Below are 23,743 nucleotides of genomic sequence, written 5' to 3'. Positions count from 1 at the left end.
AACATAAAATTTTCTTTTCCTTTCATCACTACTTTCCTTGCTATTTTCAACACAACTTGTGGCTTTGTAATTCCATGGCGTGAAAAGGCGGAAAATTCTAATTATATTTATAAAGGTGTTTGGACAGGGAAGTAGAATTAAGTTTCACATGCAGCTTGCTGTCAAAAGTTTCATATAAAAAATGAGTGAAAAGTTGGAAAATCATATTATAAAGGAGTATGAGAAAGTTGTAATTTTTGCTCATTAGACCGCTTGTCCAAGAAAGAGTAATGATAAGGATTATCTCACTTGATTGTGAGAACCGAAAAAGGTGGGAAAGTTCAATGACTCGAACCGCGTGCGAAGAATGGTCAAATAGTCTTGAATTTTGCACACATGGTCCTTTTAGCACATTGAGCGGTGATTCGTCTAGACGGTGGAAAAAAGGTTCCCTTTTTTCCACACTGGACACATGACATCCAAGATTTATTCGCTGTCACGCCACAATTGATGTCATTACGCCAAATCATTGCACCAAGGCTCATTCTCTCAGTTCAGTGGTGCAAAAGCAAATGGAAAATTGATACGACGTATTGAATTTCCCAGAATGAGACGCTATTCTGAGAGACACGACTGACAAGAAAACAAGTCTGGTCAAAAATTCACGCCTTGGCTCAGACAATGATGAATAATTTCGCAAATCCTTGTGAAAGTTAACTAAATCTCCACTGGTAATTCATCTACATCAATTAACCTGAAATATAGTGTATAATTCAGTATACGTATTAAATTGGGGTGCTTAATTAAAATTCAAACATTGAACTTTTGCGAGCGAACCACAAGAAGTGGAGACTCAGAGAGTCATTTGTCGTGTTTATGATGTGTTTGGGAACACTTGAAAATTCATCCCCATCCCCAGAGACACTTTATCAAGCAATTGTACTACACTCAACCCCCCCAATTTTGTCATGTGCCAGCAATAAGAAGTACGCTAATGCCTTCTTATTCGCAAACACCCCAAAGAGAGGTTCACCATCCGACGCACATCGTCGAGACAACAGCAAAAGTCGGTGAGAATGAACGTGGAATGTTAAATCGTTCCTGCTATTAGGTCTTTAGTAATTGATGCTGATGATTAATTAAGCCAGTGTGAATGTTTTGTCAGTGCCACCGTCTCCCATCGCCTTTTCACGAACCAGGTGAAGTCTCTCGGGCTCACTCCTCTCTCGGCACTAATCCATCACGGAGACGTGAAAATCTGGGCATGGCAAAGAGCCAATAATCCCGTATACTTATACAAAAATTTTCCACCCCACCTCTTGATGGCTCTCTTGTGATTTAATTTTCATGTAATATAGAAAATCCCCCCTTGTTAGCTTCCAGCATGGAATGATAATTTGATAAATTCCCCATTTTTTACCGCTCTCTTCTCTGTCCAACAATGTCTGCATGAGTTGCTGTTTTAATGGAATTGAGAAGGCTTTCTAAAAGCTTGGTCTAACACAAAAATCAGACTATCGATGCCCGTGGGTGATGCGTGGAGGAAAATGTCAGAGCGTAGGAGATCACAAACTCATAAATAATTTTCCATAATGATATCATTTCAGGGGCAAAAGGGATCCTATTGTCGGGTCGATTGATGAACCGCACAATTCTCAGTCAAATTAATTCTTTGTTTTGGTGAAAAGCAAGGAAGTTACCAAATTAACCCATAATTTATCAGCAGGAGGCCTGAGTGTGTGTCTAACTGTTGTACTTCGCGGTATACTAGAGATTTACTGCAGAAACTCCTTTTGTGGCTTCCGGCCATACAAAGGGTCAGAATGGACTGGTTGCCATTAGTCAATCATACAATTTTAATTCCTTTTCACTCTCTTACCTTTTTTATTTATCTTCATAATGAACGAGAAGGAATGGCTGAAAGTCAATATTTCGAAAACGACTCTCTCCAGACGCCATTTCCAGTTATGAAATATAAATTCAATTTTAGATCACTCTCCGTGAACAATGAGGCTGAGATTGGGTTTCTGGTGATAATTTATTTAGCCATGCTACGCAAAATATCTCATTGTCTGAGTGCTCGCACAAACTAATAACTGATGGGAATCTGCGTGTTGGAAAGCTTTCAAATGTGGCAGTGGATGAAAACACCAAAGATTAATCTCTCAATCTCACACACAAATGGCCAAGTATCGCGTGTAGCATGGAAATATTGATTAGTAACCATAATAGAGCCAGTGTGGATCTATTTTTGAAGGAGCAATGGAAAAATACGCGGAAGAGAGCAAGCATTCCCGCAGGGGCACTTTCATGAAACACCGAAAAGGCCATTCCTCCCACTACCTGACTAGTTTTTTGCTGGTGTGCTTCTAAGAAATTGGAAGACCTATTTTCGTCAATTATTTCGGAAACAATTCCGGATATGCGTTTGATGTGAGCAAAAAGAGGCAATCAAGAGATGTGCGCTCCTCCTCTGAGATAACAATGTCTTCACAGTCCGGCCCATCTTCGGATGTACACGAGCCCACCTCTTAGTGGCTCCCAAATAGCCACAATTCCAATCGCTTAGGAGACAATCAAATAACGATCATGCAAGATGATCACAAATTCCTAATTGCTTTCTGATAGCCATCATCATATTGTATCAATGTCCAGCCGAGCACCCTTTCCCTCGATTCCACGCCTAGGATGAATACGCCAGGTACAAGCGAAACGGTGTGTGGCTAAAAATATCTCTCATGTGATACCAACACACCCTCTGGACAATGGACTCACGATCTGAAAGTTAATTGCACCTCGAATCGAATTGACTCGTCTTCTCATCAGCAGAGCACAGACTTCGGCTGCAGCCATTGTAATATCTTAATTAGAAACTCTTGTGCCCGGCACGAGGAGACGTCTTTTTCGATGCACTTTGATGTTCTGTTTAAGGGAACCCTTAACATTCTCAAGGCATCGCTGTCAATTGAGGTCAAACACTGAAAGGAGGGTTAATTACAAACTTACTCAAGTAATTAGAACATTAATTGCCGTGCATGAAAAGTCTGAATTGAAATTTCGTTTAGCATGATCGTAGACAGATTTTGAATTATTCATAGAAGTAGGAAAGTAATAATGATGTTGCTGGTAAAAATAGAAAGGAAATTTATAAATTAAGTGAATAATGGAAACTTTAAGTGAAAATCCAATATCTCACGATGCTTTTCCCATACATGACAAGGTCAAATGTTGACAAGCTGAACTTTGCTGACATCAGACATTCACTTGTATCCTCAATTCCGCTCTTTTAAACACTCCAAAGGTGATATTGTTCCAAGAATTCATCATCTGGAAATCATACAATGATGCATTTTGACATATCTGTAATATACTGATACAGGTCAAAATATTTCTAAATTTATTGTATAAAAATGAAGAATGTGCAAAAATACTCATGTATATTATGGGGTACAGAAACTCACTGTTCCACATTCATAGCCAAATGTTTTATTCTCAATCATAGCTTTTGGAAATATCTATCAAATTACCATCTAAAATCTCTATGAAAACCCTAATCATTACTCAAGTTTCTATTCTGAAAAAGCATTTTAAGTTCTCTTTTCTACGAGTGGATTTAATAATTTGGTATATGATTCAGTTATGAGCCACCATTGTTAATTGTTCTTTGTATTCACCAATTTTCCCCAGAAATTGGCAAGTTCAGTTTATTTGGCAGGAATTTTGTGAGAAAGAAACTTTAGGTGGAGTGTTTGTGTAATTTTATGGGTGCTTTATGTCATGAGAGAGAGAAAGCTTTTACCCGGAAATGGAAAGTGCGAGACCCGAAACACCGTGACGCATATCTGTCGGTGGATCTGGGCTGACAAGTTGGCAGCAAAGGGCGAGGGAATATGCGAAGAAATGTGTTTTGCGGGTGATACATGTGATTTTTATTATCACTCAGCACAAACGGGTGAGCAAAAGTGATGGGAAAACCAATTAAAATTATCACTGCGTTGGGGAGAATTCAATAAAATCTCGAGTGCGGCAAATCTAATTTAGTCTAGACACGCATAGTGCGGGTGACACTGTTGGCGGAAGCAATCGGCGAGAGTTGACGCCCTTGGAGGAGTCGCTCCTCTCATTCCAGACATGAACTGATGAATGTTCCTATTTCTCTACAGCAAACTTTGCCATGTGGTCGTGAAACTCTTCAACATCACGCAGGACATGAAGAACAAGAACTCTATTAATCTCAATTACTGCCATGGAATCGGTACGAATTTCCTAAGTTTGCTCTTCTCTTTCCTAAATCACAAAAATCTTCCATTTGTAATTTGTACTGCCACTGTTTACTCTTCATTTTAAATTCCAATTGGGCTGAGCTTATATTTATGCAACTTTTCGCAAAAAAATCCTTTACGATGTGAGAGTTGAACACCTGCTCTCGAATACATGAAATAAAATATCATGCTGTTAGGCCTGTATCATGGTAATTTTATGCTGCAGTGTTAAGCAAATAGCGTATTATGCTAAATTATGCAGAGAAGGTTATGTTAAAGATATGATCCTTGCTCCGAAATCGCTTCAAATATCCGTGTTCGACTTGGCATTCAATATTTCGGCGTTATGATATAATTTATTTTATATTTATCATTAATTTAATGAACGTTAAATAGTTGGCATGATTCACAAAATCTCGCTTTCAACGTTTTAATGAATAATTTCACAAAGGTTAAGGCTCTCAATTTCATAGCCGTGCCAAGAATAAATATAGCGAATTGTGAACAAGCTGAGAATTATATTTATTCACCATGTAGATGAATTGTGTCCAAGAAGGGGAAATATAACCTGGGAAGTACATTTTTATGTTCTTCAAAACTTCACCGGAAAGGTGGCCTCAATGTTCATTCCATCGAATATTCATTCAGGCAATGGAAACACTGAAAAACGTCAAGTGGAATTATCATGTTTTATGTCCTTTAAAGCTTATCACTGTGGTGTGATGACTTATCTTAATACATCCTATTGCACATTCAAGTCATGAGTGACTTTGCCAATAACTTCTATATTGCAAGCGACCACAACAGAGAATTGGCTTTCTGCCAAAAACCACTCTATTCATAAGGGCAATGGTCTGCAATAAAAATTGATTTATTAGGCGTAAATTTGAAGCCAATATTGTGCCAAATTGTGAGTTCAAGAGACTCGGAAAATAATCAAAAGTGGGTCAATAGAGAGTTTTATGTGTGTCTTGTCTGAAAAGAGGCCGAAACGGTTCAGCCCATGTGGTTAAAACTTCCCCGATGAAAATCAATGGTTGAGGGTGTGTGAAAGCTCACACCTCCTGAGGTGTAAATGCGGAGGAAAGTTTTAATGTCGGCCTTGCAATATTTATGCCTATCTCTGGCGAAAGCGTGGAAAACAAATGGGAAAAGCGGAATCGTAAGTACTCAGCGTGGCAAACAATATTCTAATGAAACTTTCTCTCTGGGCAGAATTCTTCTTCCAATACTATTTATGCTGTGGGCGGCAACGGGGAGCATTTGAACGGGAAAAACTTCCTGCTGGAATATCTTAAACAATCCCTGTTTATGTGTATATTTATTTATATTTGCTCGCCGATTTATGTTTATCTACCTAAAATACTGGGTAAAAACTTCTCTCGCCGGTGAAACAATCTATGCAGATGGAAAAGAAATGTGTAGGTTTTCACTCAGTTGATGAATCCTTCTCAACACAGGAGAGGTAATTAAAAAACAGCAGAGGAAGGAAATGGAGAAATTGCGAACTGGACGGAGGAATTAAATTCAAAATGAAGCTATATTATCTCAATAATTGAAGTTAAAGCGTGTAACTTTATTTCAATGAGTTCGCCCGACATTCCTGAAAGCAGATAAATATCGATTGAGATGAAAAACATGGGAAAGCATCCGGAGGAAAGGTTGCTCGTGAAGGATTTTTCTATTAGATATTGACGCTCGAACAATGTATTGAATTCTATATATAATTAATAAGGCATTTACTTACACTAGGGATTTCTTCGTTCGCTTCTCGGAGCTTTTCTTCTTCCACTTTGTTCACAAATGGAAAATTGCATTGAGTTTAGCAGTTCGATGCTGCGAGGGATTTTAGGGACTCTTCTGTAGAGATACATTGTGGCCATTTAGAGAGAATTCTCTCACTTCATTGAGTTTATTGTACCACATAAAACCATAAATTGTTACGAGAATATATGTGTCACGGGGGTGAATTACTATCACTTTGCAACGAATTTTCAGCCCCTCGATAAGAAATTCAACAATTTTCTCTTATTTTATTTGGGAATCCTTTATTCTTCCGACCCACAATTCCACATTTTTGGCACGAATAAGTCACAAAGAATTGGGTTCAGCACAATCCAGCAAAGCTATGTGAAATGACTCTCGACTGGAAACACCTTTTACGTTCGTATCCACTTTATCACAAAAATAACTTGAAAGTGCCTCCTTTTTGCCCTATCTTTTCACTAACAAGATGAATGAAAATCCCTCTGGAATCTGGCAACCGAAGGAGTCTCTACTCGTCCTGGACAAGAGTTCAAATGATCAGATATAAAGGGAACACATCGAGGGTGATTCTCTCCAGGGACGCCACTTTTGAAACATTCTCAACTCAAATCACCACTTGTAATTCAATCAGATTTAAAAGGCTTTCCAGCAATGCCTTCAGCCTGCCCTATTCCACTGTCTCATGGACAGAGGCACTTTCTGGATATAATTAAAATTGAGGAGGAAAAAATTTAATTATATATGTGCCGCTCGAGAGGAATTTTTTGCGCCATCTTTCCAATTAGAGGCAAAAGAAATTCAAATTGTCTGTGGAATTGATATTGGATGAAATGAATTGGAGAAGTTTCAATGGCAGCAAAAAAGAATGATGGCTGGGCTATTTATGTTGCCAAATTGCCATCACACAGAGCGACGTGTGTGTGAGGGAAGTGACGCCAGAAATAGCATCATCCCTTAATGCAGGAAATCTCCTTAATTTCCCATTCATGCACAACAAGTGAAAATGCCTGTTGGCCATTTTTATTGCTACCAATTTACAATTTTCCCTCATGGACGCTTGCACGAGCTGCGACCACTGTTTCGGTCCCATTCCCCCCAGAGATTGCTCCTCTGGGTAAGCTTTGGCGCTACGCTTATGCGGCATGTGCTTGATTCCTGAAGCGGAATTTACAGATAGAGAAAATCTTTTATTTACCTGATGAATATTTGATCATTTGCCGAAAATCTATTTAGAAATAGAATTCAGCTTAACTTTTATAAATGCGTCACGAGTGTCATGTCTAAAGTATATAAATAAATTTTTATACATGAAGCACAGGATAAATTATGCACATATTTCTGGATTAATGGATTTATGCTCATTAAGTACTGACTCACCAATAATCAAAATCTAAGATCACATCGAACTCCATGGCAATATCTGTGAATCCCTAAAAGATAATCATCTTCCATCCAACTATGCGGATAGATATATAGATTGTGTACATATGTATGTCCAGAACGGAAAATTGTCCCGCTTAACTGGAGAATGACTCTGAAATTTAGGTCTATGACTCCTCGTGCACAGATGATGACTCTTCCTTGCCGCAAGTTTAGCATGAAAATACTCCCCACGGTGGGTTTGCACAAGGGAATTCCATTAATTTAACAACCTGCCGTCGTATATCGTTTCATCATAACACGTTGGGTGGATGGGAGGCTTTTTGGCAATGTTGAGGCGTTCTCACGTTGTTTATGTGCGCAAGAAAGAAACTGGCAATAAAATGAAATTTTAGCAGTCTTCAAATGATTATGGCAAGATGAGAGAATATTTGGGTTCCTGCTGGTGCTTTCAATCTCTAATTAATGACAGAATTATATATCTCCTCATTGGCGTAGATCAGACTCCTTGCCGCGATGGGTGAAAGTATCCTTCACGTCATTATTCTGCCAGAGATTCCATGAAATTCAGGATGATTAACTCAACTATATAATTCCGCCGTAATTATTTCCCACACTCAAAAAATCCTTCCCACAAAACCAGCAAAGACACAAAAATCGTGTATGAATATGAATATCTTCGTTGACAAATGACAAGTAATTCAAATTCATGATTCATTCAGTGGTGGCCTCCAAATTTACTGTCACTCACGTGAAAACGTCGAAGAATTAGCATATTCCCCAATGCTTTCCCAATTATACGTATTTCTCTCCATCCCACATTACGTCGACTGGAAAGTGACTCGGAAAATTAAATTTCTCTCACTACACTCCCAAACCAAAGAAAAGTGATCAAGTTCCCACTTGCCAGCCCGCTTTTTGGTTTCAATTACAAATGCAATATCGTCCATCCGAGATTTTCCTCTTTCTCTCTAGGGTTCAACATTTGTACAGAGGCACTAAATATTTAATTCTCAAAGTGTTGTATTTCGTATGACGTTATCAAATTAATAAAATGTATCACAGCAGAGAATAAATTGGTGGCAAGTGTCAAATTAAATTGTTTTCGAATTCTCAAGTAGAAATTTGAATTTGTCAGATTCAATTACATCCTCGAAAATAACAATGGAGAGCAATTTAATGAATTTCAACTTCTTGTTTGCCATGCGACAATTTCCTTAAACTCAAGCGATAAGAGCTTTTCTCATTTGTTTGTTCTCATTCAAAGGAATTTGCACGGAAATTTTATAGCAACATTTTCTACCAATGTTACAAAATTATTTTGTAATTTCAACTCCTCTCTGGCTAAAGTCATGACAATTCTGGCGTGCAAACTTGAGTAGTTTTGGAAAACTTTTTGCTAAATAAGGTGTTTCAAACATGCAAGTTTATGCCTCTTCTCATCACCTTAAAATTTATTACGAATTCACAGATTCTCTGCAGCAAGTCCTAAACTTTCACCTGCAGCTATCTAAATTCTCTAGGCGAAAACTTGCGCCACAGGAATTAATCTAAAGCGCGCAAGGTGCGATGCTAAACACGTTAAACTTTCCAGGCAGTCATTGTCAGGCAGCGAAATGAGTTCCCAGGCAGCCAATTAACGAAAATGATTAGTTTGCGCTGCAGCTGTTGATATATTGACAGGATTTGAGGTTCAACGTGCAACCATTGTGATTTCCACTCACTTTTCCAACAAAGTTAAATATGATTAGCGGTAAATTGATTCTGGAATCCCCTGGGTAATCTATGCAAATAAAATATGAGGTGGTTGGCAATTTGAATAGTGGTGAGCGATAAAGATCTCAATGCTGGTAATTGTCGAAAATCCCCCTGTTAACACTCATAAATTAACCCGAGTGACAAATTTTCACCCTCAAATCTAGTGGGAATCTCACTTTTGCCCTGGATTTGAGCTGTCGTTCATTTAAATTAAAATGTCTTTTGAATGCAAATGACATGCTATCTCTCGTGCCATCCTCGTGGCAAATAAACACCAAATTGTTGCCCATCTTGGCGCAACATTCACATCAGGGCGTCTACTGATACAGCTCTGAGGTGCATGCAAAGTATCATTTATAAAGTTTTACAGACTGCAATAAGGCACTTTGGGAGTGCCTTCTTCGCAGTCGCTCAAGATATTCATAATTCCCAGCTGGATGGCGAGTATGAAAATGCAAAAGTGCCATGAGATGATTTATCTACAGCTGTAGGGAAAAATCTTTGAAGCAAAAGGCTCACAGGATTACGCGACTTCGTCATGCCAGTGAAGCATGAAAATTACATACAACGGTACGTCGTGAAGCTTTGGGGCAAAATGCCTATAGAGAGGCCCTCAATTATTTTGCAATAAGCCCCACCCATCATGGGCCTTCTGTTTTTTACGATCAATACCTACATACTCGCAGATGTTTGCCAGAGGAGAAAAAGCTCGATATTTTCTGCCAGCATTTTCAAGACAGAGAGTGTTCAGAGCCAACGTGAAGTTCTGATACTACACAAGGGCTGAAATTGAGTCTTTCTGCACAGGCATATTCTCCGACTTGTGTTGACTTTTATATGTTAAAAAGTGTTGCCAACTTTTTCATGATAAAAACTATAAATTTTAATTGAGTATTAGGGGGCATAATATTTGTTAAAGTCATGTTTTTGCATAAAACTTTTATTTCTCAATAAATCCAGCTAAAAATCCCATATTTCCAGTACATTTCCAACTTCCTACTGTGAGCATAATATGTTTTCTACTTTCCAAAGCATCTTGGATTTTTCGATGCAAATTGAATCACAAGCTGCATAGCAAAAATTCAACTTCATTTTAATATCACACCTCAGCACATACCAGCCATACATAAAAATTGAACCTCGTATGAATTGAATATGTAATGCAGGTGAAAGGGTGTGGAAGAGGTGGTCTAAGAGTAGTGGCACAATTGGCAAATAAGACCAAAAGCGACGGAAGTACAAGGAACTCACCATGAACCATTATAGATAATTTTCCTGATTTTATGGAGTGCCATAAAACTTTTATGTGCCAAGGGAATTGCTCTTATTGTCCTTAAAGGAGTTTGCAGCCGGTGATAAATCTTTTAAATTCAATCTCCAAAAGTACGCACAATGCCGACATGTGGCGAGAAAATGCGCAGAGTAGTGGCGCTATTCATTAGCACAGCATTTAGCCAATATTGCAAACAGAAGCGAGATACGAGATTAAATTGTCGCTCTCAAATCCCCTTATCCACCACTAATGCTCACTTTATCGGCGATGTGGTTTAATTGAAAATTTCGTAATCAATTGCTTCTGCAATTCTCAAGAAAGAAGGATGTAGAGCTTAAAGTTCTTCTTCAACACGAGGCGCGATTAAAATGTTTATTTAATTAATCTAATTTGGATTGTCATCGAGAATATCATTTTGCGTCTTCTGAGATTATCCTGGGAAATTATCTGAATAAATAATAAAGAAATGTAATTCAAATCGAAGCTGTTTTCAACTTCTTTAACATCATAAAATCAGTGACATTGTTTTGGACTTTTATCGCAAAAATTTCTCTAGTAAAAAATTAGGTACACGCTGCAAAGAAGAGAGATTCAAGAAAAACATAAAACAATTTATTTTCCCATGTAATAAGTTTGCATAGTTGTACCATAAAATATAACATATTTTTTCAGTGAAGAAGAAAATAAGGTCTTATCATTCCAAAGCCTTTGGAAAGAAGTTCCAGCAATTTGCATACTTTTCTTTAAAAAGCTTCCAAATGTACCCAAAAAGAACTTCCCTTTGATCTCGCAAATTACGATATAAAAGGTCTTTTCATAGTCTTTTCGCACGGGAGAGAAAAATTACCTGTAAATGCTTTAAGACTTTGTCAGAATTTACATAAGCAGTGAATTGAATAGACACAGCATAATGAGCTTTATCAGCCACCCTCACACAATTTCAGCAGACTATGCACTTTAAGGGCATTAAATTTAGACGTTCCCGGAAAATGCCTCCATGTTAGTGGAATTTATTCAAAACAAAGCTACAACGAAGTTTAATTGATGATTAAATTGATTTACATTTTAGCTACATAAATACATACGGTGAAAATGCAAATTCCACCGATTAGCATATTCAATGCAAAAATCCTCACAGCAAAAAATAAAAATTTCATAGGGGACTTTCGGGGGTGAGCGCTGCACTTTCGTGCACAAATTTCCCATGTCGCCTTACGCAAATGAGCCTGTGGGGACAGGTGCACCACAGAAAGCGTTTCGGAGGACCTCTGCAGTCGCAATTGATCCTATCAGGAGATTCATTGCAAAATGGGGTCGCGCAAATTGGACTGGCGATACATAAATTGCAATAGAATGTCTGGATGTGTGTGTTCTCACGTGACGACTTGTGTCCACTTCCCGGGAAGTCCTTCAGTTCGGATGCAAAAAAGTGTCCGTGCAATAAATCTACGTACTATGTAGATACTGACATTTTTTCCTCAAGCTTTGTACAATACACATCTATATTGTATTTGCGACGAGACCACTGTGAATATTGCACAGTTGAGCGAGAGCCAGCGAGAATTGTTGGAATTTTTCGTGATCCAGAACGTGCAGATGGTCTTGCAGACCTTTTATCGCATTACACGGCAGATATTGCGATGAGATATCGTCAATAAATACACTTCTGTTCCGCATTCTCTGTGTCTCTGAGGTGCTTAACAAGTGGGGATGAACTTCGCATGTTGTTAAGCGAAGGGTCTACAGTTTAGGTGTATAGCCAGACACAGACTGTATTGACTACAGAACTCTCTGAGACATAGGAAACTCACAACCTATAATTCTGTGGTCTTCTTAGTGCAATAATTTGGAGAATATATATGGATAAAAGTGCAAAGACAAAGAGGTAATTTAACACGATCTTTATCACTATCATGGTAAATTTCAGTTCGACATTACATGGACTGCAACACTAAAAATAGAGATTTTGAACATGATTTTCTATGGAAAAACAATAAGGGTGACGAAACAGGGAAAATATTCAAGCGATAACATGGTTTTTCTCTTTGGAAAATCCCATATCGATTTACTCACAATTCTATCTATTATTTTCTCTCCGTTGAACTAAAAAGTGACCAATCATATGATTTATACATACGTGTAATATATAAAAGAAAACACCGAATTTTTTCTGTTATTTCATTCCGACAATCGTGTTAGCGCCAGTGTATGCATGGATAGTGGATCACCTGCAGGGAATGGAAATAAAAATTATTTACTAGACTTCTAAAACAAACATTGATAATAATCAAACAGCAAGTGCGAGAGTAGTTTCCTGCACCCAACTGAGATAATATGCGAAAGCTCTGCGTGATGGTGAAAGCACACGCAACGCTTTTGCGAACCACGATGGGGTGTTATTAACTCAATATCCCCTGTAAATTGTCCAAGGATAGCAGAGGTCATTTTTTGCATTCCATCGTGTAGAATTGCTCAGTAAATTGCTATAAATGTCCATAAATCCATTCAGCATTATTGGACATGAAATGGAAATACATTTACCCAAACCATAGAACGATTTGCGATATGAACATTTATTTCATTTTGCTCTATTCGCCTTCACGCTGAAAAACTCAATTTTCTCATTTCCTTGCCATCGCATGGGGAAGGGGAGGAAATGTGCTTAAAAATGTGTTTAATCAACCGTCGGGATTCGGTGGAAATCTGAGCTCAGCATGAATACCCAAGAATCCACGCAAATACTGCAAATTGCAAATTCTTGTTTGGAAATTTCTCAATACCGTTGGGAATATTTAAGCAAACTCTTCTCCTAAGCACAGAATTTTGGATGAAAACATTTCTCAATATCATGAAAGGATTAAACTCACTGAACAAATTTCCTCTCTCACCCGAAACCTTAAAGATACATAACATTTTGAGTTTAATTAATACAGTGCCTAACCACTAAGACATGTTACTTATTTATCCATCGCACAGAAAAACATAACATACAACATGGATTTATTGTAAAATTTCCCGTGAATGTTTTCCCCAAAAATAGACTTCTTCCTTTACACATCACGTCAATCTGATTCGACTTGTTTTCTGTCCCCAGACACGCGAAGCATTATGGTAAATATCCTCTTTTGAGTGTAGATAGAATTGAGATTTTGTAAAATATTCACAATCAAAGAAAGATTTCAGAACATTTTGCTTCCAAACGATGTTATTCAAATTTGAATTTTTACAACAACAAAAAAACACTCCCCAGGATCTGAATGAATCCACAATCTCTGCTCTCGGAGCTCCCTTTTGATGGTCACTCCTGCAAAGGACACCGACAATTGCTCTCCATGAAAAATACATTAAGGTGAATGTTGTCCTTGATATTGGCCTTCAATGGGGAAATGATTCCGGGAAAATGTAGAGACTGGGACGTCCAGAGGGTCACGTAGGGCCGTAACATCTTAGCAGAGAGCATAAAATATGATTTATACTGGATTGAGGGACACACCTTATTCAAATCAAACATCGCAACAGATTGATGTTAATTCTGGGAATACAGAAGCACCGGACAAAGAATGAGACGCAGAATCTTGGTGCCCAGCATCGGAGTATCAAAGGGGGAAGGGAAATATGGTGAACACGGCAAGGGTCCGATTTTCTCTCCATTGCCTATATAGTCTTTGCAACCCTACTTGGACCTAAAAAAAATAACATGACAAGGATTGTTCGGGCGAAAAACGTGACTGACAACGAGAATGAGAAAGAATAACAATTGCGAATCCCTCTAAATTGATATTTTTCTCCATTTCATCCCAATGCTTTGGCTGGACATTGTTTAACTGGCAAAAATAATTCTGTTATGGCGTACAAATTTCCACACGAGTTACTCTCAGGAATCAGTTGCCATAGATTTATGCAATACAAATAATGCTGTGAGGGTGGAAAATGCCTATTCGTGAAGATAGAGAGGAGAGGAAATTATTTCTGGCCATTCGGATGGTTGAGAGCTCAGGAAAAAGAGCTGTTTTGGCGTTGAATATCACCTCGTAATGATCTTTTGTGCAGATGCGGAATGTCTAAATGGCATTGTGGAGGGGGGCTCATCTTCATAGTAGCACAAAATGCACAACATGAGCGGAAGTATTGAATGCCTGACTGCATTTCCACTTTACTCATTATGAGATATGAAAGGTCTTTGTTGGATGCACGTCAATGTTGGGGAATGTCAGAAGCTACGACAATGTTCATCTCGGTCTCAATTGCACCTCCAGAGAAACTCTTGTCATATTCATAAATTTTGCAAATTTAAGTATGTCTGCTTCTGAATTCTGTGTAAGTTATTCCAAGTTTTTGAATTTCACAGCATTTAGGAAGAAGAGTGAAGTGACTTACAACCATTCTTCATAGTTGGAGATTAAATTTAGTTCTATAATTTCACCGGTGAAATTTCAAAAATTTTCTGCCACTGAAATTGAAGAGAAAGCGTGAGTCGACACGGCCCACACTTTTTCAATAATGTACTTTTTGAGAGAAACTCTCAAAGAACCGGCAAATGATTTTCATGTAATATATGCATAATTTATTATTCAATCCTCCACACGCCAATAATTTATTCTGCTGAGAAACAAACAAATTTGCATACGAATTCCTGGAAATTTGGAATTCGTTCAATCATTAAATAAAGTCAAGCGAAGAGCATAATATGATATTTACTCATTTTATTAAACATATTGATTGATAGCGATACATTTCTAACTGCAAATGTGGGCGAACCTTCAAATGTACTCGAATAACATACATAACAAATATCCAAAAATACCATTCCTTGTGCGCTTCTCACCGCCCTCAGGATATCTATTCGCTCATTTCGGTGGAACCCAGAAATGGAGCTTTTCCAAACCATTTAGTCGCTTGTAAATGTTGAACGCGCCCTTTCTTTTTGAAGAGTCACCGAGGAGAATTCCCAAAGCACACACTTTTCTCGGAGCAATATTGCAAAATATACACTCAGGGTGCTGATGTTCCGCAATATAAACCCCTATTCTCTGTTCATTTGCAGAAATCGCTCAAGAGGCAATTAAGTGTGGTGGAGAAGATGCGTCTAACAATTAGGCGCCAAAAGCACCAACATTCTGCCGCAGACACACCAAATTGAATTGGTGGGGGGCGATTTGGGGGTGGCGACGAGAGGAAATTTAATCCATCATCTGTGGTTTCCGTGCAGAAGGATGGTGAATTTTTTATCTCACCCACCGTCAGACAGTCACTCGAAAAGGGACGCCGCCAGAGACGACGCCAGGATCTTCTCAATCTAGTGCTGTCCACAGTGTCCCACAAGACTTCTCCTCTCTGCTTCTCAATCTCACACTCTCTTCACGCCATCTCGTCTTTCTTTAGTCCCCGAACTCGAGGCCCAGGGCAAATAGAGCGGGCGGAACACTCGAAAGGACTACAAGGCCGTTGAATAGTGGACAGGAGTCAAATATTGCCTGAGCTGCCGAGATGTCTGATTTCGAAAGGATCAGACTAGTGATTCTGGGCGGTGCCGGAGTTGGCAAGAGCTGTATTGTCAAGCGGTTCCTCTTCAAGACGTACAGCGACAAGTACAGGGCCACCGTTGAGGATCTCTACAATAGAGAGTATGACTTGGGCGCCGTCACGCTAAAGGCAAGTAGCCAATTTTTCTTGCAAATCACGTCCGAATATTGTAAATTCGTTAAAATTCATTTTCCATCTGGCTGATTCACAATATGTCCATTTTGCTTTCAATCCCCTTCAATCAACGTCCCAAGTTATCAAATCATGACTTTGTAGAGTCAAAGTGTAGTCAATTTTTTCTGTCATTGATTAAAAAATTTGTAGAATTGGTAATTAAACTTGTGAATAAAAAAATATACTGTGACTCTGGAAATTAGCACTAACGCCAAAATAATTGTATTTTTTAATTAAAAATTTTACCCGCGATGTTCAAACGTATTGGAGAGATTCAATAAATCCACCCCATTGCGCATTAGTAACGAGAATATAATTTTGTTGAAAATATATTTCAAACAGTGTTAGTCGGCCTAAATACGGAAAGTTATAGCTTTAATACAATTTATATCCAAAACTTTACAATATCTCAGAGTATTTAATGTGTAAAAAAATATAATTTACCTTAAAATATCACGGATTTTATAAAACTTGTTGTTTATTACCTTTTTTATATACACTGCGAAATACTTTAAAATAAAATTTACTTATCATCCCTATGCGTATTATGTTCGCATAAATTATGTCTCTGTGACTGTTTGAAATTCATTGCATTTGAAGTTACGGAAAGCATAGTTTTAATTGGAAAATGTTCTATCCTCAATTGATGTCCTGATTATACTGAATTAAATGATGCTAATTACGATGCTAGAATACTCATTTATAATCAAATTCCGACACAATCACTATAATTTCCTCTTAGGTGGACATTTTGGACACATCGGGTGATATGCAATTTCCCGCCATGAGACGTCTGTGCATTGCCACAGGTATGGTGACTTCCAATAATGAGTTATTCCACCTGCAGCCACTGACCCAATGTTTTTGCAGCGAATGCCTTCCTCCTGGTCTATGCCACAACGTCAGCGCCGAGCTTTGGCTGTGTCAAACAATGCTTCGACGAGATTCGTGAACAAAGAGCAGACTTTCAGGTGAGACTTACCATAAATGCAAATGTGAAAATCTCGTTCTCATTCGTGACGTGAAGCCACGTGTGGAATGATGCGGGAATTGCAAAGTGTGAGAAGCTCACAGCTTCTGAATCAATTGGGCGCCCATTCCCTGTCACCACACCTCATGCATGTCTGTTCTGTTTGTACAGGAAATTCCGATTGTGATAGCCGGCAATAAATTGGATCTGGCTTCGACACATCGCGAAGTAAAAATTGAGGATGTCTCCGAGTGGGTTTTCTGCGAACTGCCCAAGTTAAGGTGAGATTTTCCATTTGCAAGCTTTGTAAGGGATCACGACTTCCATCAACGAAAAGCAGTATTATTTATCACCACATTTGGAATAGATTAAAGTGTGATTTGGTAAATTGGATTAAACCTACAAAAGCTACTGAATTCCTCTTTTTCACACTTCCTTTGATTAACGATGCAATCTCTTGCGAAATAACACCTGTACTAGAACATAAAGCATCAAATCCTTTAGTATCTCTCAACTTGCAATGATGCAATTCCTCGCGCTGCTTTTCATGACTATTCCTTCCTTAGTGAGAAACGATACAATATGCTGACTTTCACTACATATGAGAAAGAGAGAGATGAATGAGATTTTCGTGGACAGAGTGTAAATAAACGGATATTTTTCGCCAAGGAGGAAATGCTCCAAATTTTATTACATCTTTCCGTTCGTGCAAACAATACACAAGTTGCACGGAATGGAGAATTATTCTCTATCCCTCGCACTCACCCCTAAATTCGCGTGTGGTCTGAATAATCCAGGAAAGCGCAAAAGAATAAGAGAAAAACTGTTTGTGATCCACCGTTCTTTTATTTGCTTTACTTTGAGCAAATACTTACATTTTAATCCTCGTGAATTGTTGAGAATTGTACGAAGCAATATTGCTTGACATACATAAAGTATAAGCGATGTATTTTCATTTTATATGGGGATTTAAAAAAAACACACACACACCCTTTAATGTATAAAGTATAGTTCCCAAAAGCTCTATTGGGTCATTCAGGCAGAAACTTTCTGAGAATGTACTGAAGTTTGTTGAGTCTTGTGTTAAGTAAACTCCAACACTTTTCCCGTCTATTTGTTTTTATATGATAATCCACAAGATGAATCGCACTGCGGCAAAGAATCCGTGGGAATTACGGGCATAAGGGGAAAATTCACTAGCAATATGCGGGTAATCATTCACCTGAGCTGAGTTTTCGTATTAGCAGAGTAATTTAAATTCACTCTATGATTCATGCTTCTTACTTTGCGCTACATTCTAACACATGACGATCAGTATTGCAAATGCTCATTAACTCAAAACATTAGTAATGAAACACCCCTCACATGAATTCTGCCGTATTTTTTGCGCTTTCATACATCCCTCAAAATGACACTCTCAATTAATTTTATTTTTAATTCATCACCACAGTGGTGAACGGAATGCATTATGTGTAGGTGCGCCATAGAGAAAATGCACGTGGAACAATAGCCATGGGGTTTGGGGGTGAAACCCATATAAATTACTGTTACAGCTGTTGAAAGTTCATAAAACTACCCTCGGGGAAATTTCCCAAATAACATTCAACTCCATAAAAGCTTTTCTCGCTGGGGAGATTGAGGGCGAAAAATTGTGACATTCTGCCAAATTACATTCGTTCCAGCTCTTTTCCTTTTTTTACGGGTTAACTTCCAGGCTCAGCATCAGCAAGTACTCAGTCCTCTCAATTCAACTAATTCCTACTCGCGCACAAGTTTCAAAATTTCATTCAACATCAATGATTATGTACCCAGAAACATTTTTATGAACTTCCGAATGAGTAAATTTTTACCAAATAGTAGAGATTCGAGAAAATTACAAATCTCATTTCATTCTGTCTCTCTCTCTCTCTTGTTCTTTCCCAAGAGATTAAGAAAAGAAATAAGGAGTAATTTCAATGTGGGATTAATCTAAATTATTATTTCGTTACGATGGTCATGTTGCTAATGTCCATAATTGTTACACATTTATGAAGTTAAATGCATGGCATAAATTCGTGCAATGTTTCAAAGCACGATTCTACACATGTTAAAGTGCATCATTTTTGTAGTTCTCCCATTCTAGTCAACAATAAATACCCTTTGTATTCGTTTCAACATTTCCCAGTCACAAACGAAATGGCAACGAAAGGAAATCACACAAGCCATATAAAGTTTCAAAGCTCTCAGAGGTCTCAGAGCATCAAATTCGTTGCAAAATGTGCACTGTTCTTCCCAAATGAATGAGTAAAATATTGATTCAGAGAATAATCAAATTAATTTGAAAGTCATATTATCATAGCATAAACTCTGTACTTTCTTAAAATTATCAAAAGGCTCAAAATGCAAAATTTGACCTTTAAATGAATAAACAGAGAAAGAAAAAAATCGTAAGACTTTTCCTCTTTTCTCTCAATAATCAATTTTCAATGGTGTCATGTCGCTGTCAAGAAAAGGTGTGCATTTTAAATAGATTATTTTCCATGCTTTGAAGTTATGAAATTTTGACACGCACATCCGCGAAAAATGTCCAATTCGCCATTCGTCAATGTGTCTCTAATGAGAGTGCCCATTCTGTTTGACGAATCCAATTCTTTTTCTTCTCCTCTGCCACAGGGCGAAGGTGTTGGAGTGCTCAGCGAAGGATGACACGAATATCACGGATTTATTCAAATCTCTGCTCTCCATATCGAAAATCATGCCAATTGGGGGTGGCGAAAGCACTTCTGGGCTCAAGCGGAGATCGTCTGCGTACGTGAGTGCCACCAGCAAAGGTGAGGATGTGGCGACAGAAACAGAGAAAAGTCATGGGGTTGATGAGAATGCCGGAAATTACAGTTCAATTCCAATCTCAATGAAGGTCGTGTGCGTGATGATTCTCTTTTCATCATCATCGGCACAAATTCACACACCAGACCCTCCAAATAGAGCATTTCCCTCATAAAATTCAACATTTTCCCTGACATAAAACTGTGTCGCGTAAGCTGTCAATGTCGATTCCCTAGAAGCACAAAACGGAAAATTATAGTTGAAACGATGCTGGAAGAAATTGGGAAATTTTATTGAAAAATGTATAAAAATCATTTCCTCCTGCAATATCCACAGCTTTTATCACGCAACATTGTCAATAGCAATGGAATCTCGCGCGGGAATTGAAAAGGAAATGTAATTATTTATTTAAATTATCGTCACACGCGCAAAGAATTACTTTTGCTTTCATTTTTCAACGCCCAATCGGGATTTCCAGCCATCTGGACATTGATGGGGGTCTTTCAGATAAAATAAAACGCATGAGCTTTAATTTATGGTGGGGTGTTATTTGAATTTATGTGTTTGACAACACTGCACAATTTCTCTTATTTCGATTTACAATTGTAATTTATGAGATGCAGAAGAGATGAAAATGGTTTAAAATTCAATGGACAGAATGAAATATGTGCTTTGCCGTGTATTTAAATGTGTTGCCACGGAGCTTTTAAATTACGGAGATTGTCAATGAAAAGAAAAGAAAAAATTCCCACTTGTAGAGCAAATTATCCAATGAAATTAAGTGTTGTGAGAAAAGCTCCGCCAAATTCCCAACTAAATTCCTTTCACGAGGGAAATTCTTAAGTAATTCTGTTTGAATATTTGACAATGTTACTCGGAATTCGTGTTTAGAATTCCTTTACAAATACCAATGCTTTATGTCCGTAGTTAATTAACAAATATTACATTTAAATAATAAAGTTGCCTCGAAAGTGTATTTTTAACACACAATTCACCCTCTGAATATTTAACAACATTAAAGCACATTCTCGAATGCATTAACAAGAATGTATAAAAGATTAAAAAGGACTATTTATATTCGATATAGCGCCATGGAAATTTATATTTATATGGAATCCCATTGATTGATGCACTTTTCCGTGCCCTCAATAATATTTTCACCACAATAAATTGTATTTTTTCCGTGTTACTCTTCATTGAATTTTTAATAAGAAAGAAATAAATCATTAGTGTAATGCAAAATCTCCTGTTTTCATCAAACACCAGGAAAACACAGAGTCGGCAGCCCTTCTTTGGGAGCAGACAAATCAGGTCAATCGTTTCTCGGAGCTCCATCCACGGACTCCTCCAGCTCCAGCGATGCCAAATCAAAGCCTAGATCGAGGTAATACCCTGACAGCAATTTTCATAAAACATTTCCATGCTGACACAGCGCTTCGCTTTCCCCTTTTTCCTCCGGCAGGTCGCTTATACGACGCTCTTCGAGGAAGACAAAACAGCAAATCCAGAATGCATCCGGCACAGAGGATTGCAATGTGCAGTAAATAGCCGGCGACTGGCGAAAAAAATATAGTCACTCCATTCATCTTAAGTTCAACCTCATTTCTGATTCCGTTTACGTGCTCGCTAATGGTTAGAGAATTGATGAAAAACATGTAGAACGAGTGAATTTACTTGAAGTTTAATCCTAGTTGGTAAGAAAGATAAAAGAGATGTAAAATTTAATATCGATGCAAAGTGAATTGTGATCAACAAATTAGAATTTAATAATCTTTAATAGTGCAGAGTGGAGAGTCGCATTACATCCCAGAGAAATTATCAATTGAATGTAACTAATCATTTGAACCTCCCGTGAAAAACTCACATCGATCACTTTTCCAAACTTTGTGAAATATTGCTTACATTCCAAGGCTCTTCATCTTAATTTTCTCGCACCCTTACAGAAAATTCTCCACAAAAATTCTCCACAGATTGCAGGAGGGAAATGTAATTAGAGACGATGTTAGGAGATGAAGTGGAAAATTCTTGGAAGGCAAAAGACTTTTATCTCAATTTTAACTGCGAACATCTTCAGCAAACTTTCAAAACTTGTCTCGAATCTCATTCTTTCTCCGTATCGCAGACATGTTCATGTTTTTTGTCTCTTTACTTTTTCTTCACTCCAAGAAATGCAACTTTGTTTCTTCAACATTTTCACGATTTTCCACTATGTCAGTATTTTCATGGAATTCTTCACCGGAGCTCTATAGATTTTTAGTAATCAAGAATCTGATCAGTATTAGATTTCAGCACAAAGTTCAAGCACTAGGAGATTCCAAATTATAAAAAGAAAACTTTTTGTTCCAGAGAAAATTGATAATCTCAAAATAATTTTCAGAATCACATATTTCAATTGTATAACTTTAAATATCTCAAGTGTAACTAGTGAAGTAGACAGAATAAACTTAAAAATAATCAAATTTAAAATAAATATGACAAAATATAAAATAATAGTGAAGAAATAAAGATTGTTCAGTATAACGTTTAAAAAGAAACTAGAAAGAAGAAAGAAAATATTACAATTAGTAAGAGAAATCCAAGAGATAAATGACGTCCAAATATCAAATTGATAGGTTATATTTCATGGAATTTTGCCAAAATTGCGTGAAAAGGAATTTTATGAATAATTTAGAAAGTATTATAAAATAATATTCAGTACCTTATATTGATGTACGTAGTTTGTATTGAGATAGATTTTTATTGAAACATGAGAAATTACCAACAAATTGTTTTTTTACACAATAACAAAATAGTATTTGACAAAGCATAATTGTGGTTTCAACGTTGTGGAATTGTTGAGTGAATTGAGATGAAGTTGAAAAGAAGAGAATGAAAACCTTTCGTCTCAAAAGACGTAGTGGATATAATTGTTCTTGTTGAAGTATATTTGTAAAAGAAGAGAAAAATAATGATGTCCTAATTGTAGCCATTCTAACAATAATTTTCCTTTTAAACTCTTTAGTTTTTACAGTAAAATCATGGTCAAATCTACTTTCTCGACCTCAAGAAAAAAAGTCCTGTCAAGTAAATAAATTGGCTGATGGTAAAAATCTCTTTCAAAAGTGTTAAACAGGGTGCTCACTATGAATCACTAAAATCTACTATGAATATCACTGTTTTTGTAGACATTTGTGAAAAGAATCTTAGGAAAAACTTAACTGTGCTAGGTCATAAAATTTAGCTAATTGAAATTGAATTTTAAAGATTACATTAAGATATTTAATGTGCTCACGAGAGATTAAAAAAAAAGTTATACCAATTTTTCGAATCTGCACTCTTTTCTCCCCCAGCAAACCAGACAAAAAATCAAATATTTTACTATAGTCAACGGGACATAAACAGATGAAAAACTTATCACATACATAATCTCTGTATTAGTGTTAGCCGAAATTTTATCTAGAAGAGAGCATCTCCTTCTGAAATAAACTTGTGGGATCAAGCATTATAGAATCAAAGATTGAATGAATCATATAATATCTCTACTAAACAGATATCACATTGATATTGCGTGAAAGAGGGTGGGAAAAGCGTTAAGAGGGGGTGACAAAGCAATTAGCACTCCTCAACAGACTCCATTTCAGAGGGTGAGAAAATCATGGATGACAAAGGCTGCGGAGTGTTGAGTGGGTGGCACCCAATGGAAATGGCGTATGAAGTGGTGGATTGATGTACTACAAGAATATTTAAATGATGTATCAATGAGAACAAGGAAAATAAATAGACATTGAAATGATGAGTTTGCTTGTCCGTTGGCGAAACTTGAATTCTGCCTGGAAGTCTCACTGGAAAGCGCTTTATCCACAATTTGCTGGA

The 23,743-nt window shown here is 37.4% G+C and overlaps 1 protein-coding gene across 1 annotated transcript in view; it reads left to right on the top strand.

Annotated features, from left to right (window-relative positions):
* Positions 1-23,656, top strand: part of LOC132260651 (GTP-binding protein Di-Ras2) — a 33,938-nt gene extending 10,282 nt beyond the window's left edge. Inside the window, exons 2-8 of the mRNA XM_059758925.1 lie at positions 15,464-16,071; positions 16,859-16,925; positions 16,987-17,087; positions 17,258-17,367; positions 19,739-19,896; positions 21,158-21,275; positions 21,354-23,656. Coding sequence (XP_059614908.1) covers positions 15,907-16,071; positions 16,859-16,925; positions 16,987-17,087; positions 17,258-17,367; positions 19,739-19,896; positions 21,158-21,275; positions 21,354-21,435 — 801 coding nt within the window. The 5' untranslated portion in view covers positions 15,464-15,906 and the 3' untranslated portion in view covers positions 21,436-23,656. The remainder of the gene's footprint in view (positions 1-15,463; positions 16,072-16,858; positions 16,926-16,986; positions 17,088-17,257; positions 17,368-19,738; positions 19,897-21,157; positions 21,276-21,353) is intronic.
* Positions 23,657-23,743: the final 87 nt, after the last annotated feature.

The sequence above is a fragment of the Phlebotomus argentipes genome, unplaced genomic scaffold (assembly GCF_947086385.1).
Source record: "Phlebotomus argentipes unplaced genomic scaffold, Phlebotomus argentipes genome assembly scaffold_18, whole genome shotgun sequence".
Taxonomy (NCBI): domain Eukaryota; kingdom Metazoa; phylum Arthropoda; class Insecta; order Diptera; family Psychodidae; genus Phlebotomus; species Phlebotomus argentipes.
This window is presented reverse-complemented; position numbering and strand designations above follow the sequence as displayed.